At 40.8% G+C, this 26,510-nt stretch overlaps 1 protein-coding gene across 5 annotated transcripts in view; it reads left to right on the top strand.

Moving 5' to 3' along the window:
- TRIM2 (tripartite motif containing 2) overlaps positions 1-26,510 on the top strand; it is a 114,289-nt gene that overhangs the window by 63,053 nt on the left and 24,726 nt on the right. For all 5 annotated transcript variants that reach the window (XM_046656120.1, XM_046656122.1, XM_046656123.1 and 2 more), the window contains 4 exons: positions 11,379-11,530; positions 13,025-13,205; positions 14,054-14,777; positions 26,163-26,266. In XM_046656120.1, coding sequence (XP_046512076.1) covers positions 11,379-11,530; positions 13,025-13,205; positions 14,054-14,777; positions 26,163-26,266 — 1,161 coding nt within the window. The remainder of the gene's footprint in view (positions 1-11,378; positions 11,531-13,024; positions 13,206-14,053; positions 14,778-26,162; positions 26,267-26,510) is intronic.

The following is a 26,510-nucleotide window of genomic DNA, read 5'->3' on the forward strand; positions in this document are numbered from 1 at the left end:
TTTGAAGATATGTGAATCCCTAATAGCAGATTATAGATTATGGATTCCAAGCATATTCCCTGCTACCGGCAAGCTCAGTAACTGTTATAAACTCAGGAGGGCCTGTGTGTCCCGTCAGATAACTGACTGATGATAGCTAGGTAACCCGAAGAGGCTGCATTGGGTAGTGGCTGGGAGCGCTGGCTTTGAGTCAGACTGCCTGATTCAAATCCTGCACTTCAACATATTCCCTGGGTCAGCTTTGGCAAGTTTATTAAACTCTGTGTCTCACTTCCTCATCTGTAAAAAGAAAGTAATCATAGTATTTACCATATAGGATTATTGGGAGAATTAAATGTTCCAGTCATATGAAGCATATAGTAAGCTCTTGATAAATGTTAGCTGTTAAAATTATTTCTAATTAATGACATTTCACTTTTCTCTTTATATAATGGCCACTTCAAAAGTGTTTGGAACTGCTTATAATATAAGGCCCAGGTGTTATAAAACCACTGAGGCAACAAGAGATCATTAGAGCAAAGCAATAATTATTAGCCATAACTACTGTTTCTTTACCTCTCTCTCTGCCCACTATGCTGTAGCCTCACTGGCCTCCTGGAACTTGCCAAGAGGTGTTCCACCCTGGGGCCTGGCTGTTCTCTGTTCCTCATGCCTGGAATGCTCTTGTCTCCCTCGTATGTGGCTAGCTCAGTCTCACCTTTCATGTCTCAGCTCGGATTTCTCCACAGCAGTCTTCTCTAACTGCACTATCTAAGGCAGACCACCTCTGACACCCAGGTACCCGCCATCTCATCACTTTCTTGATTTTCTTTATGGCATTCGCTACGCTCTGGCTGCCTTCATCTGTGTATTTGTTGACTTACTGGTCTTCTGGCTTTCCTTTTAGGAAGTGAGCTCCAGGAGGCAGGGACCATGTTCACCATTATACCCCTAGCACTAAGCACAGTATCTTATACATGACAGGGTAGAAATAAACAGAGACCAACCAAATAAGAACAAACAAAGGCTATTTATTCAGTTTGTTATAACAAGGAGTCAGCCACCATCACTTGTGTTTTGGCAGAGACTCAAAGGCAGGCAGAGGAGTGGGAAAGCTCTGTAGTGGAAAAAGGGAAGACTTCGTGTGCGCTCTGATTAGAAGCTGTTGGCATGGGGAAGCTGGAGGTGGGGCATGCTGTGTGATTGGTTAGGAGCATATATTTGGCTTTCTCTGGTTGATACTAAGTTGGAAGTGGGTACAAAAATTAGGGAAGCTATCAAGTCCTAGCCATCTGGGGCCAATTGTTAAGAAGTTATTGTTTAGCTTTTTGGATTGTTACTAGAGATAGCAGTCTGACTTCCTACTAGTCTGACTTATAGCAGCCTGGCTTCCTGGGTTGTTCATTGTAGATAAAGGGGTTGGTTACCTGGGCAGGTTGAGGGCCAGAGTTCGATTTTTATATATGGTGTGGCCATTGTACATTTTCATATTCAGTCTCTGAGAGGTCAGTCAGTACATATTTGTTGAGTGAATGTGCCAGACACCAGGCTGGGCTTCTTACCCACCACTCTGCAAAGTAGGTGTTAGTTACCTTCATTTTATAGATGAAGAAACTGAGACTTGAACAGTATAAGTCACAAAGCTAGCTGACACATCATAAAAGCTAAACCAGAAGGAGATAACATCCTAAGCTTTTCGGTGGCCAAAACAAGAGAGACATTGTGGATTATGTATCTTTAACTATTTAGTTGAAAGCACACCAGGCTATCAATAACTAGATTTTCCACACACTGTACTCCAGGGAGAGTTACCATGTAAGTTTTGTAAAAGGAACTTTAAATGTTGCCTTCAAATGCAGTTTGAGCATTTTCCTTATGACCGTTTCTCACACTGACTCTCAGTGAATGCCAAGGGTGTCTCCTCCTAGAGCTAACATTCTCAACTAGTCTGGGGAGGCATTTCTATCAGGCACATGAGTCCCCTTAAAGTGTAGTCCAACACGGAGCAGTCTAGAGATCTCACTTGACAGGGGAGTAAAGTTTCAGAAACATTAGGAGAGCTATTGTAGATACTGGTCATGTAGAATGAGAAATAATGACAACTGGAAAGATTACATCAAAAAATAAAGATAAGAGGGTTGTGGAATTCAGGAAATAGCTGGTAGCTCAGTGCATCTGGAGCATGGAGAGAGGAGCCGTGGAGAACCCACAGATGGGCTGGAGGGATGAGCATGGAAAGATAGATGGGGAGAGGCTGTGACGAGCTATGAATATCGTTGAGAAAATGTGTGACCTAAATTCCATAAGCAGAGGGGAAGCATTAAAACCTTTTAAACAGGAGATGGAGATTTTAGCCGTATTATGGAGGAATGGAGTAGTGGAGACTGGAGGCTGTGACACCAATTCTGAGTTTACTGAGTTGTGCACATGAAAGATGATAAAGAATGGAATGAGACGAGCATCAATGGACTTCGAGAAGAGAGGATGAATTCCAGAGAAAAGAGTACTTTCACCTAAGAATCTGCTTCCCCAAAATAAAAAGGCCTATGCTAAAATCTATTCAACTAAGCTACTAAGAGTGTGAGAATATGAGCAATTAAAATCAGTCATATACTAGGTGAGAAAAAAGCAGTACATTTTCTTATTGTGTAGACCACGTTCTGGCACCACTGCAATAAATTACATTCGTAACTTCTGTTACAGAAGACACCCCAGCTCATTCTAAAAAGCTCATGATTATTTGATTAAAGGAAACAAATAGCAAAATTAGACTATTTACAAAATATTGAAAATGGAAACTTCATTAAATGTATAGGATAAAGTCAAATCTGTACTCAGGAAATTCTATAGGTTTAAGTATTTTCCTTTGTTTAAAAAGAGATCATTTCAAGAAGTTAGGAAAAGAACAACAAAATAAATAAATGGAACATGAAAGAAAGAAAATAATAAAGATAAACTTAGAGAGTTTGAAAATAATAAAACAGTTGAGTTGAATAAATCCAAGAGCTGAATGTTTTTTAAAAAAATTAATGAAATGATCTGACATCTGATAAAGCAACAAAGGGAGAAATATTAATAAATCAAATTAGGACTAATAAAGAGACATCAGGACAGATAAAAAGAAGATTTTAAACTGAGTAAATCAATGCTATGTGCTAAAGGCTAATATATTCAAAGTCTGAATGAAATGGATGATTATCTAGGAAATTATGAATGATCAAGAAAACTTGAGTAGACTGATAATATTAAAAGAAACTAGTAAAAGTTAATTTAAAACTGAATTCCGTCAAACCTCTATAAAGCAGATATGATTCATAGCATATACTTCTGGATCATAAGAAAAGATAGAAAGCTCCTCAGTTTACTTAGGAAATACTCATAACCCCTGATACCAAACTCTAAGAATGAAGACAGACAAGAAGAAAAGTATCAATCATTCAGTTTATGAAAGTAGCTGTGAAATTCTTAATTAGAATACCCCAGCAAATTCTTACCATATAAGAGCACTTACTTACATATTAAGAAAAATAGGAATATTGCAAAAGAAAATGGGCAAAGAACTTAGAAAATTCACAGGGGATATATAAATGGCTAATAATGGTATGAGGAAAAAAATGTTAAGCCTCACAAATGGTTAAATCTTCTCAAATTAGCTACAGTTTTTAAAAAAGCTAATAACCAGTGCTGATGATGGTATGGTGAGACATTTTCATATGCTCTGGGGAGGCTAAATTGCTCTTGAGGAAGTTTATGTCAATTTGGCAAAATGTAATGAGTCTTTTACCCAACTGCTTATTTTTTAATCTAGTATTTCCTCGAATACAATTATTTCTAAGGAAATAGCCAGAGATAAGAATAAAGATTTGATATAAGAATGTTAATTGAAATTTTTGTATTACAGTAAAAATTGGAAATCATCTAAATGTGCATCATGAGGGAAATGGTTGAATTACGGTAGATCCATATAACTGATTGTTGGGTAGCCATTAAAACTGATGTTTTGGAAACAAATGAGGCTTATGCCAATATATGTGAATATGCTTGAATGTTTATATAGAGTTTTGTTTGTTTTTTAATTAGTAGACTGCAGAATAGAATGGAGAGAGATTCTGTGCAGAAGGGACAAAGTGACAGAGAGAATGGAAAAGCAGAGAGACTGTTGTTCTCTGTATCAACCCAGAGTTCCCAAGAGCCAGGAAGTGGTGGGTGATGGGCAAGAGAGGGAAAAGGGCCAGGTCTTGGAGGGCACTGGATGCCATTCTAAGGAACTTGAGTCTGTCCTAAGTCATGGGGAGCTATTAAAGGATGTCAAGCATTGGAATGCCCAGTTGAGATTTGCATTTAGCTCATTTCAAAGTAGCTGGAGATGTGATGGGGGAGGGAGGTAGATTCAAAGGGGATGAGCGTGAAGCTGGGAAACCACGTGGGAGCCTGCTGGAATAATCCGCAGAGGGGGACTCATCCAGAGCAGCCTGAGCGAGACTGAAGCAGTGGGCAGTGTAAGAGTTGGTTGGGTGGGTGGACTGGTCGGGAGAGGATGACTCCCAGCTGTCTAGCTTGGGTGCCTGAGGAAGCAGCGGTGCTACCAACTGAAATAGAGGGTGGCTCTTTAAAATTACTATGAGTTTTGATAAAATAGCACTATCCATCTTAGAGAAACTTTGGAAGGAGAAATCTATTGTCCGTGCCTGAAAGACGCATAGAAAAGAATTCCCAAAGGTATACTTCCTGAGCATCCCTGGGCAACAGAGACCCTTGGATGCCACAGGCTGCTAAACCGAAACACTCTTAGAGATGCCAATTCTAGCAAAGTTAAAGAAAACTTTAGATTAACACTTTCCCCTGTCTCTCTACCAAACGTATCACATCAAATCACATTCAAAATTAACTCTATCTAAAGAGTTTGATCCTCCTTGAGGTGAATGAAGCTATTTAAAGTATGCTTTGAGCACTTTCTCTAGGCTGGGTTATTACGAGTCTTTGGAATCATAAAATTTATAAACCAGCAAGAGGCCTTGGAAAATTAGTAGCGCATGTCTTGAATCTTTCTATTGTTTCATCATAGATTGTAGGAGTTCACTCCTGCGGCTTTGAAACAGGGGTCCTCATTGCATATTCAAGCCAAATGCATGCAATATTACAGATAAATTGCTGCAGTTAATTGCCATGGGTAAATCTTTAAAAACAACTCAAGCGTCTGAAGGTTAATAAAAATCGGGTAATTAACAATAAAGCAGGATGTTGCAGTCATAAACAGCCTGGTGCTCATTAGCACATGTGGATGAAAGCCTGTCATTTACTTTAAGTGCTGTGACACTATCTGTCTTCTAATTAAACTGCCATGGCTGCATTGTCCAAATACAAAGAAAAATGGGAATAATGGCCAGTGATTTAAGAGGTTCTTTGCACTTAAAGCAGACATTTGAGCTCATGCCTTGCAGTCCCAGAACACAAATGATTGTTAACCCCTGTTGTTGCTTGCTTAGGCGCCTTACTAATGAGGATGTGAAGAAGTGCAAAAGAGAGATCCTCATTAAGAATGCCCTGCCACTAACAAGTCTCCACTTCCAGAAGCCTCAGGGTTGGCTGCAAGGCCCTGACCATCCTTTTTCAGTATGTTAGTAATGCATATAGTGCTGCCAGCTTCTCTTCTAATGAACACAAATGGTGACTACCTGTCAACAACAATAAGCTCATCCTGGCCTCTGGCCCACCCTCCCTTGGGAGCACCAGCATCATCTCACTCAAGATGGATGAACTCAGCTGAGTCGCAAACCTCACACAATTAACTCTCAGCTTGAGTCAAAGCTGTCAGAACCCCAGCACAAGCATTTGATGATGGCTAGTTGTTGACACTTCAAAGTGATTTCAGGGCCTTTACTTCCCCAGAAACACTGAGGATACTGAACCAGGGACAGTTATCCAGGTCTGCTGCTGTCTCTTGCTGCAATCAATTTTTTTTTAATTGAGACAAAATTCACATAACATAAAATTCAACATTTTAACCATTTTAAAGTATACAATTCAGTGGTTTTTAGTATATTCAAGAGGTTGTACAAACATCACCATCATCTAATTCCAGAACTTTTTCATTATCCAAAAAGAAACTCTGTACCCATTAAGCAGCCACTCTTTATTCCCCCCTACTCTTGACCCCTGGCAACCACCAGTCTAGGTTCTACCTCTATGGATTTGCCCATTATGGACATTTGATATAAATGGAATCCTACAATATGTGATGTTTTGATTCTGGCTTCTATCACTTATCGTAACATTTTCAAGGTTCATCTATATTGTAACATAAATCAGAACTTCATTCCTTTTTTATGGCTAAGTAATATTCTGTTGTCTCGACATACCACAATTTGTTTATCCATTCATCACTTGATGGATGTTTGGGTTGCTTCCACTTTTTGGCTATTATGAATAATGCTGCTGTGAACATTCGTGTACAAGCATTTCTGTGGACATATGTTTTCAGTTCTCTTGGGTATATACCTAGGAGTAGAATTGCTGGGTCACATGGTAATTCTATATTTAACTTCTGAGGAACCACCAACTGTTTTCATAGCAGCTACACCATTCCCACTAGTAAAGAACGAGAGTTCCAATTTTTCCACATTCTTACCAACACTTGTAATTATCTGACTTTAAAAAAAAGACTTAACTTTTTGAGTCTAGCCATCCTAGTCAGTGTGAAGTAGTATCTCATTGCGGTTTTGATTTGCATTTCCCTAGTGACTAATGCTATTAAGCATATTTCCTTGTGCAAATTGACTATTTGTGCATTTTCTTTGGAGAAATGTGTGTTCAAGTCCTTTGCCAGTTTTTTTTCGAGGAAGATTAGCCCTGAGCTAACGTCTGCTGCCAATCTTCCTCTTTTTGCTGAGGAATACTGGCCCTGAGCTAACATATGTGCCCATCTTCCTCTACTTTATATGTGGCATGGCTGCCCCAGAGCGGCTTGACAGGTGGTGTGTAGGTCTCCATGCGGGATCTGAACCAGCGAACCCCGGGCTGCTGCAGCAGAATATGTGAACTTAACCGCTTCACCACCGGGCTGTCCCATTTGCCAATTTTTGAATTAGGTTCTTAAGTTGTAGGGGTTCTTTATATGTTCTGGATACTACATCCTTATCAGACATATGACTAGCAAATATTGTCCCCATTCTTTTCACTTTCCTGGTAGTGTCCTTTGATGCACAAGTATTTAATTTGATTAGGTCCAATTTATCTATTTTTTCTTTTGTTGCTTTTGATTTTGGTGTCACATCTAGAAAACCATTGTCAAATCCAAGGTCATGAAGATTTACCCCTACATTTTTTTCTAGGAATTTATAGTTTTAGCTTTTACATTTAGTCATTAATCTATTTTGAGTTAATTTTTGTCTAAGGAGTGAGGTAAGGGTTCAATTTCTTTCTTTTACATGTGGATATCCAGTAGTCTTGGCATCATTTGTTGAAAAGACTGTTTGTCCTCCCTGAGCGGTCTTGGCACCCTCGTCAAGAATCATTGACCATAAGTGTATGGTCTCAATTCTGTTGCATTGATCTAGATGCCTGTCCTTATGCCGGTAACACACTATTTTGATCACTTTAGCTTTGTAGTAGGTTTTGAAATTGGGAAGTATGAGTCTTCTAATTTTGTTCTTCTTTTTCAAGGTTGTTCTGACTATTCAGGGTCCCACACAATTCCATGAATTTTAGGAACGGCTTGTTCACTTCTGTGAAAAAAGAAGTTGGAATTTTGATGGATATTTTATTGAATCTGTAGATCTATTTGGGGAATGTTACCCTCTTAACATGTTAAGTCTTCCAATGCATGAGTATGGGGTATCTTTCCATTCATTTCCATTATGCAGGTATTCTTTAATTTGTATCATCAATGTTTTGTGGTCTTCAGTGTACAAGTCTTATACCTTCTTGGTTAAATTTATTCTTTAAGTATTCAGTATTCTTTTTGATGCTATTATAAATAGAATTGTTTTCTTATTTCATTTTTGGATTGTTCATTGCTAGTGTATAGAAATACAACTGATTTTTGTTTGTTGATCTTGTATCCTACAACTTTGCTGAATTCATCTGTTCATTCTAATAGTTTGTGTGTTTGTGTTTTTTAGTATTTTCTATATATAAGATCATGTCATCTCTGGATAGAGAAATACTTACTTCCTCCTTTCCTATTTGGATGTATTTTATTTCTTTTTCTTGCCCACATGCCCTGGCTAGAACTTCCAGTACATTGCTGAGTAGAAGTGGCAAGAGTGGACATCCTTGTCTCGTTCCTGATCTTAGAGTGTCACCATTAAGTATAATGTTAGCTTTGGGTTTTTGTAGGTGCCCTTTATCAAGTTGAGGAAGTTTCCTTCTATTTCTAGTTTGATAAGTGTTTTTATTATGCAAGGGTGTTGGATATTGTCAAATGCTTTTTCTGCATCAATTGAGATGATCATGTGAGGTTTTTTCCCCTCATTCTATTAATGTGGTGTATCATATGTATTAATTTTGATATGTGAACCAATCTTGCATTCCTGGGATAAAGCCCACTTGTTCATGGTGTATAATCCTTTTAATATGCAGCTGGATTCAGTTTACTAGTATTTTGCTAAGGATTTTTGCATTTATATTCATAAGGGCTATTAGTCTGTAATTTTCTTTTGTCTTCGGCTTTGGTGTCAGGGCATAACACACCTAATAGAATGAGTTAGGAAATGTTCCCTCTTCTTCTATTTTTTGAAGTATGGAAAGATTAGTGTTAATTCTTCTTTAAATGTTTGGTAAAATTCATCAGTGAAGCCATCTGGTCCTATGCTTTTCTTTGTTGGAAGTTTCTTTAATATTGATTGATCCCTTTACTTATTATAGGTCTATTCAGATTTTCCATTTCTTCTTTGAGTCAGTTTTGGTAGTTTGTGTGTTTCTAGGAATTTGTCCATTTTATATAGGTTATTCAATTTGTTGGCATACAACTGTCCATGGTATTCCGTTTGTCAATTTTGTTGATTTTTACAAAGAACCAACTTTTGGTGTCATTGATTCTCTCTATTGTTTTTCTATTGTCTATTTTACTTATCCCCACTCTAATCTTTATGTCCTTTCTTCTGCTTACTTTTGGTTTAGCTTGTTCTTCTTTTTCTAGTTCCTTAAGGTGGAAGCTTAGGTTATTGATTTGAGGTCTTTCTTCTTTTTAATGTAGGCATTTACAGCTGTAAATTTTGCTCTGAGCGCTGTCTCTCACAAGTTTTGGTATGCTGTGTTTTCATTATTATTCATTTCAAAGTATTTTCTAATTTCCCTTGCGATTTCTTCTTTGACCCATTGTTTGTTTTAAGAGTTTGTTATTTAATTTCCCTTATTTCTTAATTTTCCATATTTCCTTCTTTTATTGATTTATAATTTCATTCCATTGTAGCCAGAGAAGATACTTTGTATGACTTCAGTCTTTTCAAATGTATTGAGACTTTTGTGACCTAATGTATGATCTATTCTGGAGAACGTTCCATGTATACTTGGCAAAAATGTGTATTCTGTTATGGAATAGTGTGTTCTATATACATCTGTTAGGTCTAGTTGTTTTATAATGTTGTTCAGCTTCTCTCTTTCTTTATTGATCTTCCATCTAGTTGTTCTGTCATTATTGAAAGTAGAGTATATAAATAATGAAATATATGAAATCTCCAACTATTATTGTTGAACTGTCTATCTCTCCCTTCGATTCTGTCAGCTTTTGCTTCATATATTTTGGGCCTCTGTTGTTGGGTAATATTTGTTTATAATTGTTATATGTTCTTGATGGAGTGACCATTTTATGATTATTTAATGTCCTTCTTTGTCTGTTGTAACAACTTCTGTCTTAAAGTCTATTTTGTCCGATGTTAGAATAGGTACTCAAGCTCTCTTTTGGTTACTATTTGCATGGACTATCTTTTTCCATTCTTTTACTTTCAGCCGACTTGTGTCTTTGGATCTAAAGTGAATCTCTTATAGACAGCATACAGTTCACTCATTCAGCGGTGCTACTGAAGGCCTACTATGTGCAAGGAATTACCTAGGCTCTGGGTGAGAGAGTTCCTGTGCTCAGTAATTTAAAATCTTATAGATATTTCATAAATGAGGTATGAATAAAAGTGCTTGGGTGGGTGCATTCACTTTGTGAAAATCCATCGATCTGTATTAGGATTTAGGCCATTTTCTGTATGTTTGTTATACTGCACGAAAAAGATCCCTCCAAAAAGTACTTTGGGAATTCAAAATTGGAAGAAGTTATTTCCAACTGAGAGAATAAGGGGAATGCCTTCATAAGGAAACGAACTTTCAGTCTTTATGTTACATTGTTACTGAGAGTTCCATCATAATCAGTAAAAGGTGGTTCTCTTTCCAGGTAAGCATCATCATCATCATCACTGCTGCTACTTATTAAGAACTTACTATGTGCCAGTGCCAGGCATCATCTGAGGTCTCTGTGCATATTAATCTACTGAATCCTCATAGGAGCCCTAGGAAGTAGGTTACTATTGTTGTTGTCTCCATTTGACAGAGAAAAAATTGAGACACAGTGAGGTAATGTAATTGATGGAACCAGGATGCATACTGCTCAGTCCAGCTCTTACCAAATAGTAGCACTTCTCAAAGTGTGGTCCAGGAACCCTCAGGGGTCCTCATGGGACTCCTTTCAGGGGAGTACACAAAGTCAAAACTATATTTACAATAATACTGAGACATTATTTACCTTTTGCAATCTCATTCTCTCAAGAGTGTACAGTGGAATTTTCCAGAGACTATACATTGTGTGCTGTCAAAACAGATTGAATGCAGAAGCAAATATGAGAATCCAGCTGTCTTCTATTAAGCCAGACACTGAAGAGACTTACAAAAATGGAAAACTATGCTGTTCTTCTCACAAAATTTTTTGTTTTGCAAAATATAGTTATTTTTCGTAAATTATATTATTCATGTTAACATTTAATGAGCTTGTTATTGCTTTTAATAAATTAATACATTTTAAAATTTTTCTCAGTTTCAATTTTTATTATGACAAATATTTGTAGATATAACTCACATAAACAAAAGCACTTTGGAGTCCTCAGTAATTTATAAAGAGTGTAAAGGTTTGACCAAGAAGTTTGAGCACCACCTCCCTACACTGTTCTGCTTTAGCGAAGTGGCCAAAGAGAAGCTGGTTTTGTGGCCATAGCAGCAGCTTTGGAGTCCAATCCATCCTGTTTGCCACCTGGAACATAAGTTTATCCTTCCCTTTCTCCTGTGCAACTGGACACAATATTGCCAAAATCCTGGGGAGGCTGTGAGAATTAAAGGAGAGAATGCAAGGAAAGGTCGAGTGCATGGTGAGCACTCGGTCAGTGGCACCGAACCTGGAATTGTTCTTGTGTCTCCTGCAGGTGATGGACTTTTACTGCCAGTCTTGCGAGACCGCCATGTGTCGGGAGTGCACTGAGGGGGAGCACGCGGAACACCCCACGGTCCCCCTCAAGGATGTGGTGGAGCAGCACAAGGCCTCACTCCAGGTCCAGCTGGACGCTGTCAACAAAAGGTGTGCACACCTTCCCAGGGCTCCCAGCTGGCCGCCCGTGCGTGAGGCTTGGCCTCAGGGTCTTTTGTCTCATTGGGATTGTAGGTTCATGCCACCTAAATAAACTCTCCTTTGGTCATGGGTCTGAGTCATGAACCAGTGAGTGGTGAGGGTTGGCCCCTGCCCCTTGGCAAAGTTCCAACTCCCTTATGTGGGCTAGTCTTTGAGGCTTTCTGTGAGATTGTTGACAATGGGAATAGCCTAAAGTTAACCAGACAGGAGATTTCAATGTATCTAAAGATAAAAAGAAAACAAACTGGGAACCACGTTCGTTCTTTTTGGGAAACCACATTCTTTTTTTTCTTTTTGGTTTGTTTTATTCCTAATGTAGGAGGAAAGGCAAACAGGTATATTAAAATTATTTTTCAGGTGAAGGTTTCTGTCAGTCGAAGCAGGTAACACTGGCTTCTTTCTCCCTGGTCCAAAGCAGTCTTTTCTTTCATTGGCTTCTGAGAATGTGCTTAGTCTTGAGTTGTATGAGTTGTAGCATTTGTGTTGTAGTATCATAGTATGATTAAATGAATAAAATGTACTCGAGGAAAAGACACTTGAAGAAAATGCTCTCAGGAGATCTCTGAAATCCAGGCTATCTGGGGAGCCTTTCTTAGCTGCTGTTCTTGACATAATTAGAGGCCTGTTGTGTCGACTGTGACTGGATCCTCTCTGTTCAAGCCCAGCAAAATGGTCCTGAGCAGTGATTGCTCAATTTGCCTTATGTTTCCAGGCTCTTTCTTTGGCATGGAAATGAGGGAACAGAGTAGCCGTGTGGTGCATGAGAAAGACCACAGAGAGGAAATAAATAGGCAGCTGAAAATAAACCTCTTCGCCAATAGTTGTAGTGAGAAAAGTGTGGTTATTCTACACTAATTAAAAGAACTTGGAAACCTGCTGCAAGTTCCCAGGAAACTCTTGAGTTTGGCTAAGTTTTTCAAGTGATTGGAAAAAGACACTTCTATATGTTTAGAAGAGTGATTCTCAACCATGGACAATTACACACCACTCCCCTGGGATATTGGGCAATGCCTGGAGATAATTTGGTGTCACAGCTCTCGTGGAGGGTGCTGTTAGGGTCCGTTAAACATCCTACAATGTACAGGACAGTCCCTTGCAACAGAATTATCTGGCCCAAAATATGAGTAGTGTCAAGTTTGAGAAAGCCTGGTTTAGAGTGGAGGAGAAGCCGTGGAGTTCAGAGAGCTATAAGGCTTTTGTACTATCAATTATTAAAATTAGATGATTGAACTAGATTGAAATAGACATGGACCCTCAAAGTCTCTTCTTTCAAAGGCAGTAATTGTCATGTCATTCATTTTTTACTTAAGTTATTACCTTTTAAAGACGATGACAGGCACAGAAAATATTTCTTAACAAAATATAGTGTTTAGATAGATTTTTTTTTTTTACTATTTCCGGGCTGATATTAAATAATAATGATCTTTAATGACTGTCCTCCAGGCTCCCAGAAATAGATTCGGCTCTTCAGTTCATCTCAGAAATCATTCATCAGTTAACCAACCAAAAAGCCAGCATTGTGGATGACATCCACTCCACCTTTGATGAGCTCCAGAAGACTTTAAACGTGCGCAAGAGCGTGCTGCTTATGGAACTGGAGGTCAACTATGGCCTCAAACACAAAGTAAGACTCCTGCATCCTTATCCTGTAAGAGAGGTGATAACTGGGGCACTTCACGGCACAGGCTTACTGTGTTCTAATAGCAGCAAAGGGACTCAAATAGGTCCTTAAGTGTCACTGTTGTAACAGGCATTTTCATTTAATGGCGTAATCCAGCTATTTTTCCCTTCCTGTTTTCAGCAAATCTCTCTAATTCTGTGATCTTAAGTACCAATTTATAATTTGACGCAAGGCAAGGTTGAATATAAAGTAACGCTTTCAGGATTTAGGGTTAAACTGGATTGTTTTCCTTCCTTTATGTCTAATAGTTTTAATTGCTCTCTCACCCACACCAACCTGTTAGTCAACTTCAAAGTGAACCCGGACTGCAGCCTTTAACTCTGTAAATCTAATCGCAAAACCAGGGATGAGAAGGTTCTGATATTCAGGTGTGGAGAGTTTTCATTAGCCTGGTTCCCATTCCTTTAGGTGGTGACAGGGGAATTTGGGACACTAGGGAAAGATACTGAATAAGGAATATTTCAAATGTCAGGCATGGCAGTCTGTCTTCCAAGCTCTTAGTGGTGACGTTTTTGATTGCTCCTCTTAAAAACACGTGACCCGAGAACTACGTGTGTGGGAGAGACAGGGCGAGCTGCAAGTGAAAGAGAAGGTACTGGGAATGCAAGCTACGATTATGCAGATTATGCATTAGAACCGGTTCACTGGGTTAAATTAAACACTGTTGCTGAGAGCCACTGGCGTGGGCAGGTGCAGAACCGGGTTCCCGCGCGGAGGGCACCGCCCCGGCGCGTGGGCGCGGCGTCCCATAGGCTGAGCCTGTCTTTTCCCCGCCTCGGTTTTGCCCGCAGGTCCTTCAGTCGCAGCTGGATACGCTGCTCGAGGGGCAGGAGAGTATCAAGAGCTGCAGCAACTTCACGGCGCAGGCCCTCAACCATGGCACGGAGACGGAGGTGCTGCTCGTGAAGAAGCAGATGAGCGAGAAGCTGAACGAACTGGCTGACCAAGATTTCCCCCTGCACCCGCGGGAAAACGATCAGCTGGATTTCATCGTGGAGACCGAAGGGCTCAAGAAGTCCATCCACAACCTCGGGACGATTTTAACCACCAACGCCGTCGCCTCCGAGACGGTGGCCACGGGCGAGGGGCTGCGGCAGACCATCATCGGGCAGCCCATGTCCGTTACCATAACAACCAAGGACAAAGACGGGGAGCTCTGCAAAACCGGCAATGCCTATATCACCGCGGAACTGAGCACGCCCGACGGCAGCGTGGCGGACGGAGAGATACTCGACAACAAAAACGGCACGTACGAGTTTTTGTACACCGTCCAGAAGGAAGGGGACTTTACCCTCTCTCTGAGGCTGTACGACCAGCACATCCGAGGCAGCCCGTTTAAGCTGAAAGTGATCCGGTCAGCCGATGTGTCTCCCACCACCGAAGGTGTGAAGAGGCGCGTGAAATCCCCGGGCAGCGGCCACGTAAAGCAGAAAGCTGTGAAAAGACCCGCGAGCATGTACAGCACTGGAAAACGAAAAGAGAATCCCATCGAAGACGATCTGATCTTTCGAGTGGGTAAGGAGAAGGCGTGGCTGCGCCTGGAGTCTGAGCGGTGCTTTGGTTAAGGGGTGACTTCTGGAAAGGTGTTGTTGCAAATACAAACATTGCAGGGCGGAACTTCTTCCTCAAGGTGTGTAGGGAGATACTGGTGTGTTTTGTTAGGTGAGCTTATGCGGTCTCTTTCTCTGGAGATTTTATGAGTTATTTTCCCTTCCTCCTTTTTGCTCCTCCCCCTCCCTCCTCCTCCTCCCCACCAGCCTTATCCTCTCCCCACTCCCCCTCCTTTTTAACGCACAAGTGCTGCGTTTTCATTGTGGAAAATTAGAAACTGAAAATAAGCAGAAAGAGAATTAGAAAAATCACAGCACTCATAATCTGGAAATTTTAAAGGAAAGTTGGTATTCTCCCCGCTCCCCATGAGACTGTCTTTAGAGTACTCCTGCCTAACCTAAAGATCAGAGAAATCCTTCTGTCAGATGACTTCCTGTGTTTCTCAGATCTGCCACCTCCGGCTGTACTGTGGGCAGAGGGTCTGATGCCTCCCCGTCATTGCTTTTGCATTTAAGGGCTGAGGGTGAGGGACATGGTGCATTGCGAGTTGTGGTCGCCTCCAGTTGTGTATAGCTGGAGAGCAGCCCCAAAGCCGGCAGGTGGGTGGAAATCTGGAGAATGGAATGTGGTTGGGGCGGAAGCAAGAAGGAAGGCTCAGGATGGGCCAAGATTTGGGAATGCAAGTAGCTCTTCCTTTGTCCTCTGATTTATTTATTGCCTCTGATTTTTAAAAACTGCTTATTGGCTCTATAGAAAGCAAACTAAATGTAAATATCAATGGGCTTTGTAATTCTTAAGAAAATGTCTGCATTTTAGTTAATGTTTCTGAAAGTAGCTCCAGCCTCTTTAGTCCTACGTTGCACTGTCTCTAAAAGGATGCTCCACGGTATATTAACAGGTAGAGAAACAACACTGTGGTTCGAATAGATTTGGGAAAGCTTAGCTTAAGTGAAGGAAACAGATTTCTTTCTACTGCAGAACCTTTAGAATCTGTTGATGTGCACGGTAAGCCTCCAAGGCAGTGGAGGGATAACAGGCAGCACTTCCAAACTTTTCTGACCATAGGACCTTTTCCATGGAACATCTTGGGGAACTGAAACCCCTTGGAACATTCTTGGGCAAAAGCTGCGCTATGTTGATACTTTAGGCTGAATCTTGTCAAGACGGTGATATGATATGTAACTTGTCCATTCAGAGCAGGGAGGCCCTGGTGCACTCACTGGCCATTTGTGCACTGTGGGTACAGAAGTTGTTGATACACCTGCCAAAGAAGAGTGGATGAGCTGGAGTGGGTGTAGGATTGGGAGCCTCCCAGGTCTGCCACTCTGGTTCTGCCACTTTCTTGAAACTTGGACAGCCTCTCTGGGCTTCAATTTCCATGTCCATAAAATGAAAGCACATAAATATCTGCTTCTCAGAACTGTTCTAAGTTCCAAGCTTAATGCCTGGCATGTAGGAGGAGCTAAATAAATGAAACCCATTGTTTTTGCACATGCATTTAAGGCTGTTAGATTTTCCCTACTGCCTTTTCTTCTCCAAAAATTGAACTCACTATGCTTCCCATTGATCTCCTGCATTAATAATAAATTCAGTCTCGAATTTAAAACCTCCCCTCCCCCAGCCAAGTGACCCCAGTCTGCTTCCCCAGGCAGTGTGCAGAGTGGAGAAAAGCACACATCTGGGTGTAAGTCCTAATTCTCCTCACCAGCTGGGCAAGGAGCTTAACCTCTCTTTGGTTTCTCCTCTATGAAGGGGATGAAATACTACCTAGCTATTAAAGTTGCTGTGGGGGTGAAGTGAGAGAGAATTCTTGTACTAGTACTTGCCTCTGTACAGTAAGTGCTCAATTAATGGTAGCTATTATTTTACTATTATTATCTTTTTTTGTGAGGAAGATTGGCCCTGAGCTAACATCTGTTGCCAATCTTCCTCTCTTTCTTGAGGAACATTGTCACTGAGCTGACATCTGTGCCAATCTTCCTCTATTTTATGTGGGATGCCGCCACAGCATGGCTTGATGAGCTGTGCTAGGTCCAGACCCAGGATCCAAATCCACGAACCCTGAGCTGCTGAAGTGGAGCACGTGAACTTAACCACTACGCTGCTGATCCAGCCCTGTTATTACTTTTAATCGTCATCATCTCCACCTATGACTCTCACCTGAGGGAAGAGACATCTCTTAGGGATGCTTCCCCCCAAAATATTGATTTTCAAGTCCTAGCTCCCACCCCACGGGGAGGGGCTATACACTTCTCCCCTTCTACCCATTGAGAAACGCAGCCATCGTGATTCACTGGCACTGGTGGGAAGGTGTTTAAATGTTTAACCATTTGTAAAGGGCTTAGAACAGTGCCTAGCACGCAGCACTATGTCCGGGTTTATTAATGAATTAAAGATGCTGTCTTAGTTTGCTAGGGCTGCCATAAGATACCACAGACCGGGTGCTTAAACAACAGAAATTTATTTTCTCACAGTTCTGGAGGCTGGAAGGCCAAGTCCAAGATCAAGGTGGCTGCAGGGGTGGTCTCCTCTGAGGCTGCTCTCTTTGGCTTGTAGATGGCAACCCTCTTGCTGCTTTGTCCTCACGTGGTTGTCCCTCTGTGCATGCACACCCCTGGTGTCTCTTCCGCTTCTTATTAGGACTCAGGTCTTGTTGGATTAGGGTCCAACCTTGGTGCCCTCATTTTAACTTAATCACCTCTTTAAAGACCCTATTTCCAAATACAACTACATTCTGAGGTCCTGGAGGTTGAGACTTCAACATGTGAATTTTGGGGCAACACAGTTCACCCTGTGACAGATGCTATACACCTCAGGTATGTTGGGACAGAAGGAAAGGCAGGTCTCACTGGCCTATTGCTCTTTAACTTAATGTTCTAATCCAGAGTCTAGCTAAAAGACACTGCTCACTATGCAATAATATAGCTGAAAAAAACATTTCTAGAGCACCTAGTGCCTGCCAGGCACCATGCTAGGTAATGGAAGTATAGAGATGAAAGAAATGAGATCTCCCCCCAAGGAGCTTACACTTTGGGGCCACAGATGTATGATCAACTAACTCTAATCCTGTGGGTTCGGGGATGAACAGCTATAGACATGAGAAGGAATTTAAACTAGACATGAACAGTGAGTAGCATTTTTCCAAGTTGACAGGTGGATATGACATCCCAGGCAGAGGGACCAGTGTAAAGAGGAAAGGAAAGATGAAGAGGAGTGAACTTGATGGACGTTGTAGGGGGACACATCCCATGAGAAGATGCGGGTGAGCAAAGGTCAGAGGAATGGAAAGTGATGAGGGCACTGGCTGGAGATGAGGCTGGACAAATCAGTGTTGGAGCCCACCACTCCTTGAACGTCCTCTCTACTTTCATACCTGGGCGCCTTTGCCTGTGAATTCTTCCCCCAATTTTATCCTTCCCTCAAGTACCACCTTCTCTTTTAGAATCCACTGTGATTATTATTATTTATGCATGGGTCTTGTTTCCCAATAAGATTATAAATTACTTGAGGTCAAGGATGATGTCTTTAATTATTTATCATCTCCAACAATACCCAGAAGAATACTTCGCATAAGAACTTTGCTCATTTAATAGGATCAAGTCGTGACCTACTGCATGATTTAACTCCCCACTCCCCACTGTTTGTTCCTGGTTTTGAGGCCCAGGGACGCACAGACCAGGCAACAATGCGCTAAACTCAAGGTCACTCATTCACTGGTGTTCCCATGCATGCAGCTGTGCTGGGTAATATCAGACAGACAGTGCTGGCCTCCTAAGAACTTGTCTTCTCAACGTCTGTGCCATTGGCTACAAGTGGGTAGAGCTGATGTTAATAATTAGAAGAATTCAACTTCTTTTACAGTTATACCTTTGTTTTAGACCTTTAAGTTTCTTTGTGCGTTTGGGCTATTAGGTGCATGATAACAGAACATTCGCGATTGGAAGAGTCCCTTTGTGCATGTGTTAAAGCCTGCCACATGTAATCCAGAATTCACTGACATTTAGCTACACGTCTGCGGGGGCAGCCATGATTCTGCTGTTCCTCAGCTGGTCTCACACCTACTGAGCTGCTTGTGGCACTGATTTTGTGCTTGAAGATACAGAGTTTTCACAGCAAATTAATTAGAGTTCATTCAACAACCCTAAATAATATGTGTTAATTTTGTGTATTCATGAGAGTGAATCATCACTTTCTGGGGGATAGAAAGGATTTTCGGGAGTAAATCTGACTCAGATTTTTACCTTCCTCACTGATTATCCAGCCCCCTAGTTAGATATGACTCTGCTGTTTGAGTGCCTCCCATGTGCCAGACACTTGGCTAGGTTGTGGCGTAAAGAGAGAGATGAGATTCTGACTCTGACCTAGAGGAGGCTACAGTGTAGAAGGGGACAGACGTGTGAAAGATGTACCTTCAGTATGAATCATTGCACAGACGTTGGGTGGCGGGGCAGGAGGCTGGCAGGCAGCCGGGAGTTAAGGAAGGTTCCTAGAGATGACACCAAACCTAAGCTGGCTTTGAAGGAGAAAGAGTATGGCCAATGGAAGGAGGGGAGAGTGTTTTAGATGAACGGGAAGCAGGTGCAAAGGCGTGAAGGTGGGAAACTGAGCAGTTCGAGGAACTATAAGTGATTCCGTCATCCTGGAGCATCAGTTGAAGTGAGATGGAAGCAGAGAAAAGGTTACGTGTCCTTGATAAGGAGCTGAGACTTTGTTCTGTATACCTGTATTTCTCAAAGTGTGGTCCATAAACCACTTGAATTCCTTGGGGTTCTTGGGAAAAATAAGAATTCCTGGATTCCAAACCACATTTACAGAATTGGAATCTCTCGGGAGGGGCTGGGAATCTGCATTCTCTAAGCTCTGGTGATGCTTATGGATGCTGAGGTCTGAAAACCATAGCTACGTGAGTGATGGGGAGGCTTTGAAAGGTGTAACGTAGTGTAGTGACTAAGATATTTATTTCCATAGAGCCTGGGGGCATTACATGGATCTATTGGAAATGTCTCCTGGGAAGCAGGGAGCTGCTTCCTATTGCAGGAGTCCACGTGAGCTGTTATGAGTGCCAGAATTAAGAGTGATGTCATGGAGTAGAGAGGAAATGGTAGATTTATAAGATGCTTTGGAGGAAGAGGAAGGAATTGGTAACCAAATTGAACTTCTAACTGTTTAACTTGAGTGCTGTAGGGATGTGAGGCAGTAGAATGAGTGATGGTTAAGGCTGTGGACTCTGAAGCTAGACTGCCCTGGGTACCAGTCCCAACACTGCTGCTCTCCTATCTGTGCAGTCTTGGGTAAGTTACTTAACCTCTCAGTGCCTCCGTTTCCTCAAAAACTGATTGCCTCAATTTGAATCCCAGCCTGCTATTTATTAACCGTATGATTTAGGGGAAATTATTTAAACTCTCTGAGCTCTGTTTCTTCATCTGTAAAATGGCGATGACCTTCACCCTTACCCCCTATGGTGAGGATTAAAATAATACGTGCAAAGGCTGAGAACAGTGCAGGCACATAGTAAGGACTCAATCAATGTTGACTTGTTGTTATTGTTATTATCACTATCAACCAAGATAAGGAAAGTTACAGGGAGGGCAGGTGTGTTTCAGTTTTGATCATCCAGGTTGAAGTGTACCACAGGCAGTTTGGAGTATGGGTTTGAAGCTCAGCAAAGAAGTCAGGGCTGGAGATCAATTTGGAAATGAAAAGTATAGAGAAGTTACTTTAAACCATGAGCTTCGATGAAATGTCGTGATAGGAGTTATGATTCAGCAAGGAACCGATGGGGAATAGGAGCAGGGGGAAGGAACGGGCATTCTCTGAGCCAGGCGTTGTGCAGTCTTCTGTGTCGTCTTATTTAAAATCCTTAGTAGGTATAATATGCTTTCGGTTCCAGATGAACCCACAGTATAATATACTGGCTACAGCCTAATAGGTGGTGAGCTGGAGCCAGCTCCTACTGGCTGGCAGACAGCCTCCCAATTCTGTGTTCAGTGACCATTTTGGTACCTTGAAATCAGCCGTGATGGGAGCATTTACATTATAGAAATGGGCAAATGCCACAAATCAGAGCTCCTTCCCTAGCCCCGCAGCCCCTACCCCTCAAGAGCTAAATTACCGTGACAATGTATGGTTATCTTCACCATTTAAGGAGCATTTAGCTACGTGAGTGATGGGGAGGCTTTGAAAGGTGTAACGTAGTGTAGTGACTAAGATATTTATTTCCATAGAGCCTGGGGGCATTACATGGATCTATTGGAAATGTCTCCTGGGAAGCAGGGAGCTGCTTCCTATTGCAGGAGTCCACGTGAGCTCAGAGAGCTGGGTAGGAACCCAAACTGTGACTCTGATGCCTGTGCCTTTTCAGTTGCACAACGATTCCTCCTCATCTAAAATGTCCTTTAACTACTGTGGTTTTCCAAAGTTGAGATATTTGATACCTCCCACGTCTGAAAACTTAATAATATGCTGACTGTGAATGAGTTAGTGTGTTACTCTAATCTTGTATTGCAAAACAATCCTGCGTGAGTTTAGGAAAGTAGGTTAGAGCGTCTGTTGACGAAGATTCCTTGAAACATGGGGATTATTTTTCCCTGCGCTCTCAGAGTTTGCAGACTCGAAGCCATGAGCTGGTTTTGTCGGCTAATAAGGAAAGTCATTGAACAAAGAGGAAGCCGGAAGATGTGGGAGGGAGTGAAAGAATTACAGATGAATTGTTTCAAATTATGTAATTCATACACCATAGCTTAATGAGTTGATGAGAAGTGTTGAATGAGACGCTCATTTGTACTCGAGAGCAGTGTGCTTTCTTGTAATATAAAATGGATGTGCAAAATCACTCAGCAGAGTTCAGAAGCTTTACAGGAAGAAGTGATATTATTTTATGCCCCTCTCTCCTGCCTCACCTCTGTGAACTATCACCTTTCGTCCCTAAAATCTGTGAGGAAGGAGATCATGCTAATTTGGCATCTAAGGTCATTATAGGAACCTTGCCCCCACCCCTTGACAATCTCATCCTTGGGAACTCTTCTTGCATTTCAAGTAGAAAAAGGTGCCAGTGTTCTTTACTGAGTGCTAGGTGCTGTGCTGTGGTATAGGATACACCAGTGGACAGGACAGGTGCTACCCCTGCCTTGGGGAGCTCACAGTTTAGTGAGGGAGACAGATGGTTAACAGTTACAATGAGGGATGACGTTTTCTAAAAGATTTTGGGGGGAAAGCATGATCCACATGAGCCCAAAGGGTAATTATCCTCACCTTGGAAACTTGGTATTCCAAAGTCCAATTAGAAAGAAGCAATGTGTGTATTAGAAAAAATATGTAAAAGGTCAGAAACTGGGTTTTATTCTTTCCTCTGTCTCTTTACTACCTTTGTGATGTGTCTAGCGCTAATTCCTCATCTATGAAATGGAATGATAATATTTATCCTGCTAACTTATGAGGTGTGTTATAGGGAGTGCATGAGAGAATGTATATGAAAGTGCTGTAAATGTTCCTGAACATTTCATTTTCCCATGATGTAATGTGGGTTGTAATTTACTCAGTCATTAATAATTCATTCAGGCACTCATTTGTTCAGCAAAGATTTGTTAAGTACCTACTTTGTTGCAGATCCTGGGTTAGACCCTGTATTTGGCTCAATTTCATCCTCTTGCATTATTCCATTCTAAGTATCTAGATTTATTTAGCATTGATTTTCTTATTAAGTTGGAGTCGGGGTGGGAGGAAGTTTGTAACTATTGAGCATCTATTTCAGTCCCAGAGCTTATTTCCTTACTTCTGTCATCTTCCTGGAGGTGTGGGTAGAAATGACCAGAAGGAGCACTGATGACAAGCTGTCGGCCTAAAATTTCATTTTGTGCTTCATAAGCTAGTTTAAAATCTGGGAAAAACAAGTTTAATTTTCTTACGGAATTGTTGCCAAATTGCTTATAAATACTTTTAAAACTCGCATTACTCATTTTACTAAAAGGTAACCATCAAATGAAATCTTTTACATAAAGTGGACAGGAAAAGATTTTATAAGTACTATATATGTTTTATGTTACATTTATATTTGTTATGAAAGAACTAGTTTTCGTTATATATTTAGAATAGTTTGGGGGAACTTTTCTAGAGACTAAATAGAATTTACTAAAAATCTTGAAGAGCAAAGCATGATCTCAAATTATTTCTAACTTTTGGAATTTCTGTTTATTTTATTTTGGTCCTGAGACACTTTATAAACACTTGGACTGTGTGCATTTCAGCATAGTGATAATATGCTGCAGTTCTGCATCATTATTCAACATCAAGATTTTCCTAGCTTAACTGCCTGTAAAAATAGTCCGCATTAGTTGTTCCTCAGGAGTGTGCTGGTGTTTCCTTTAATCCTCAGGAGTAACACTGTGATCCTGCTGTGCTCAAAAAAAACAAATAGAGTTTTTTAAAAAAATGATGATCAATAACTCTGACAAGACAACAAAATGCTTATGAGGATGTGGGGATGTTACCAGTAATGCCAGCCCCAGCTATTTGGAAACTCAGCCATGTGGCTTAAAGAAAACAAATTTTAAAAACAAATATTACAAAATTAAAGTGGCAATGCCTGTTCCAGCTAGCTCTTTTAAAAAATATACAAGTAATCTTAGACTAACAGATGTGCCTCCAACCCTGTGATTTTATTTACGTGTTGGGCAACAGACTCAAGCTCTAGTTGACTTGAGACAAGAATAAGAGCTGGACCAACATCTGGCCCTGGAGCTTGGTGGAGGTTGGAGAACCTGGCTAGCAATGAGGTCTTTTGCAACATAGTTGCATTGCTCTCAGACCCAGTGTCAGCAGGTAGCAGCATCTCACATTCCTTTCAGACTGGGTAGAGAGACTTCCTTCTCTTTGTTCCAAATGACAGTGATATGGAGTCCAACTAAATGTCTTCCCAAGTATTAAAATTATACCCCCCAAAATACAATTATCTCCCATTTCTACTGACACTGAAAAATGTTTACTTCTGCAAAGAAAGAAAAAGTGTTATTATTTTTTACTCATATATTTTCCCTTCTTGAACATTGCCTCTATATTTTCAGAGGGAAAACTAAATCTTTTTGACTAAGGCACTCTTTGACTTCTACTATAGCACTATTCTCCCCATTTTTCCCTTCCTTTCAAACATCAACCTCTGCTGCCTGCAGAGCCTTCTCTGAGTAGAATAGGCTTTGTCCTTAGCAGGATGGACTAAAGGTTAAATAAAAGAGGGCAGCAAGCAGGCTGTGCCCCTATCTGGATCAGAAAGTCAGCAAACCAATGTTCATCTTCTCATTCAGGTGCTTCTTATTCCCCTCCCCATTTCAGTATTTCTTTCCCTTACCAGTATGCCCACTAAGCCACGGATGCACTTCCCGTTTTACATCAGCAGGGACCTAGAGCAGCCTGGGGTTTCTTTACAGAGTCACTTCTTTTGTTTATGTTCCAATCTCAGCTGTAGGACTCTTGCATTTTTATTATGTTTCTTTACTTGGTCCTCAGTTCCTCACTGTGCTGATTTCCATGCTTTTGTTTATCAAAGTTTTTGATAAATTAAGTTTTTATTCTTGAGAGAGCCTGGCCTTACCCCCACTACCTTTTATAAAGTATTTATAAACTGAGCATTTTAGAAGAATTGTTTCTTTTCCTGGTCCTTCAGTTTTGCTTTACCTGTTAACCAGCTGATACAGGGAATGACCAAAAACTGTTATCGCATGGGCACATACCTCCTTCAAGGGCCAGCCCCTTCTTCCCCTACCCCCCACCAACAGATACTGGTGCACCAGTTTTAGAGTGTTAGCTGATACCATAGACATGCATACTGCAGGGATGCTGCGCAGTCTAGTACAAAAGATCATCTCTTCTGATACGTGTGAAATAAAATAGAACTGTTTCCTCCACAACATGGAGGATGTTCTTTTGAGGATCTGAATCTGAAATTTTTATTCTGGGTTAGAAAGAGATATAGGGGTAGAGGTGGTGAGTAAAGTTGATGGAGTCCAGGATTTCAATAAAACAACTACCATGTGGATCTGGTGAGAACCAGGTAATCTGAGATGGTTCTGTCCAGCAGTTCTGTTGTTGATTTTATTCTGTGTTTAATTCCATCACCAGTTTCCCTTCCCAGACGCAAACATCTGTTTCAGAAGAGCCCAACTCTTCCTAAGCAGTGCCTAAGTGTGTGTTTAACGTTCACCACCACCAGCGGCTCTCTGTCTACCCTTTCCGAAGGCACGGCATTGATGTCTAAAAACAAAATATCAAATTGCTCTTTTGAATATAAGTGAAATTATAAAACTGAGGCATAGTTTTCTCCTTCTAACTACGAAAATTTAAACCTTCCTGGTCATGTCTGAGTAAAGTTCGTTCTGTTTCCATCCGTTATTATTATTTACGTGGTCCTATTGAAATAAGTTATAAACACTTGTTTTGAAACAAAAACAGACATCTGTTAACTCATAGATTCCTTTGCTTTTTCTCCTGCCTCATCTCTTGCATTAAAAAAAAAATCTAGTTGGGCCAGCCATAGTGGACTGGTGGTTAAGTTTGGCGCGCTCTGCTTTGGCAGCCTGGGTTTGGTTCCTGGGCACAGACTTACACCATTCATCAGCAGCCATGCTGAGGCAGCAACTCTCATACAAAATAGAGGAAGATTGACACAGATGTTAGCTTGGGGCGAATCTTCCTCAGCAAGGAAAAAAAAAAGAGTCTAGTAAGGATGAGACTATCACTTGGATTAATTCATTTTCTTTTGCGTTTCTTGTTTATTAAATCTAGAAAGTACTCTGTTAGGACATCTTTTACATTTTTAGGGAGAATTTACAGCCTATGGAGATACAGAGTCTGTGAAAATAATGCATAAGTAAATCCAAGATAGGAAAATCAGCCTACTAGCTTTATAACATCTGTCTCCTAGTGGTTTGTTAAATGTACTGAAAGTCAAGTATTCAGGTTTCTTCTAAGAGCATCTGACTGAGAGGGTGAGATTTTGGCAAAACTCTAAAATAAGACCCTCCCCTATTGCATATTCCTGATTGCAATATTAGTTTTTATTATTGTGTCTTTATAGAATCTAAATATATTTAGTCATGTTAATATGCAGCTACAACTTAGTAAGAGAAGATTGGTATTTGTCTAAAAAAGTGATTTTGCCAAGACTTTATCAGTCTAGAAAAGTTTAGTAGCATATGTATTAGGTCCTGGCAGTGGGGGGGGGGGAGTCCTCTTTTTTTAAGTATAATTTTAAAACAGTGCATTTTCAAGTTACCTATGGAAGCCTGAAAATTCTCTTGCTGAAACTGATAAATCTAATTCTCTATGCTTAATTTCTGTGGTTTTATAATTTATTTTTAGGTACCAAAGGAAGAAATAAAGGAGAATTTACAAATCTGCAGGGGGTAGCCGCATCTACAAATGGAAAGATATTAATTGCAGACAGCAACAATCAATGTGTGCAGGTATGGCCCTGAATGGTATACCTTTATCTACTTCTGTTGATAAAATAGATACAGTTGCATCTTTTCCTGCTTTAAATACACGGCACAAGGAAAGAAAAGGAAGATTATAATGTGTGTATGGACTCTTCTTTAAATAGAGTTTGCATGTTCTGACCTGTAGTACATACGACAGATGTTCTTACCTGTTTCTTCCTCCCTAATTTTTGTGCTAGTTCACATGCCAATAAGCGTAATTTGTTTTACA

Source organism: Equus quagga, chromosome 3 (assembly GCF_021613505.1).
Source record: "Equus quagga isolate Etosha38 chromosome 3, UCLA_HA_Equagga_1.0, whole genome shotgun sequence".
NCBI classification, from domain to species: Eukaryota; Metazoa; Chordata; class Mammalia; order Perissodactyla; family Equidae; genus Equus; species Equus quagga.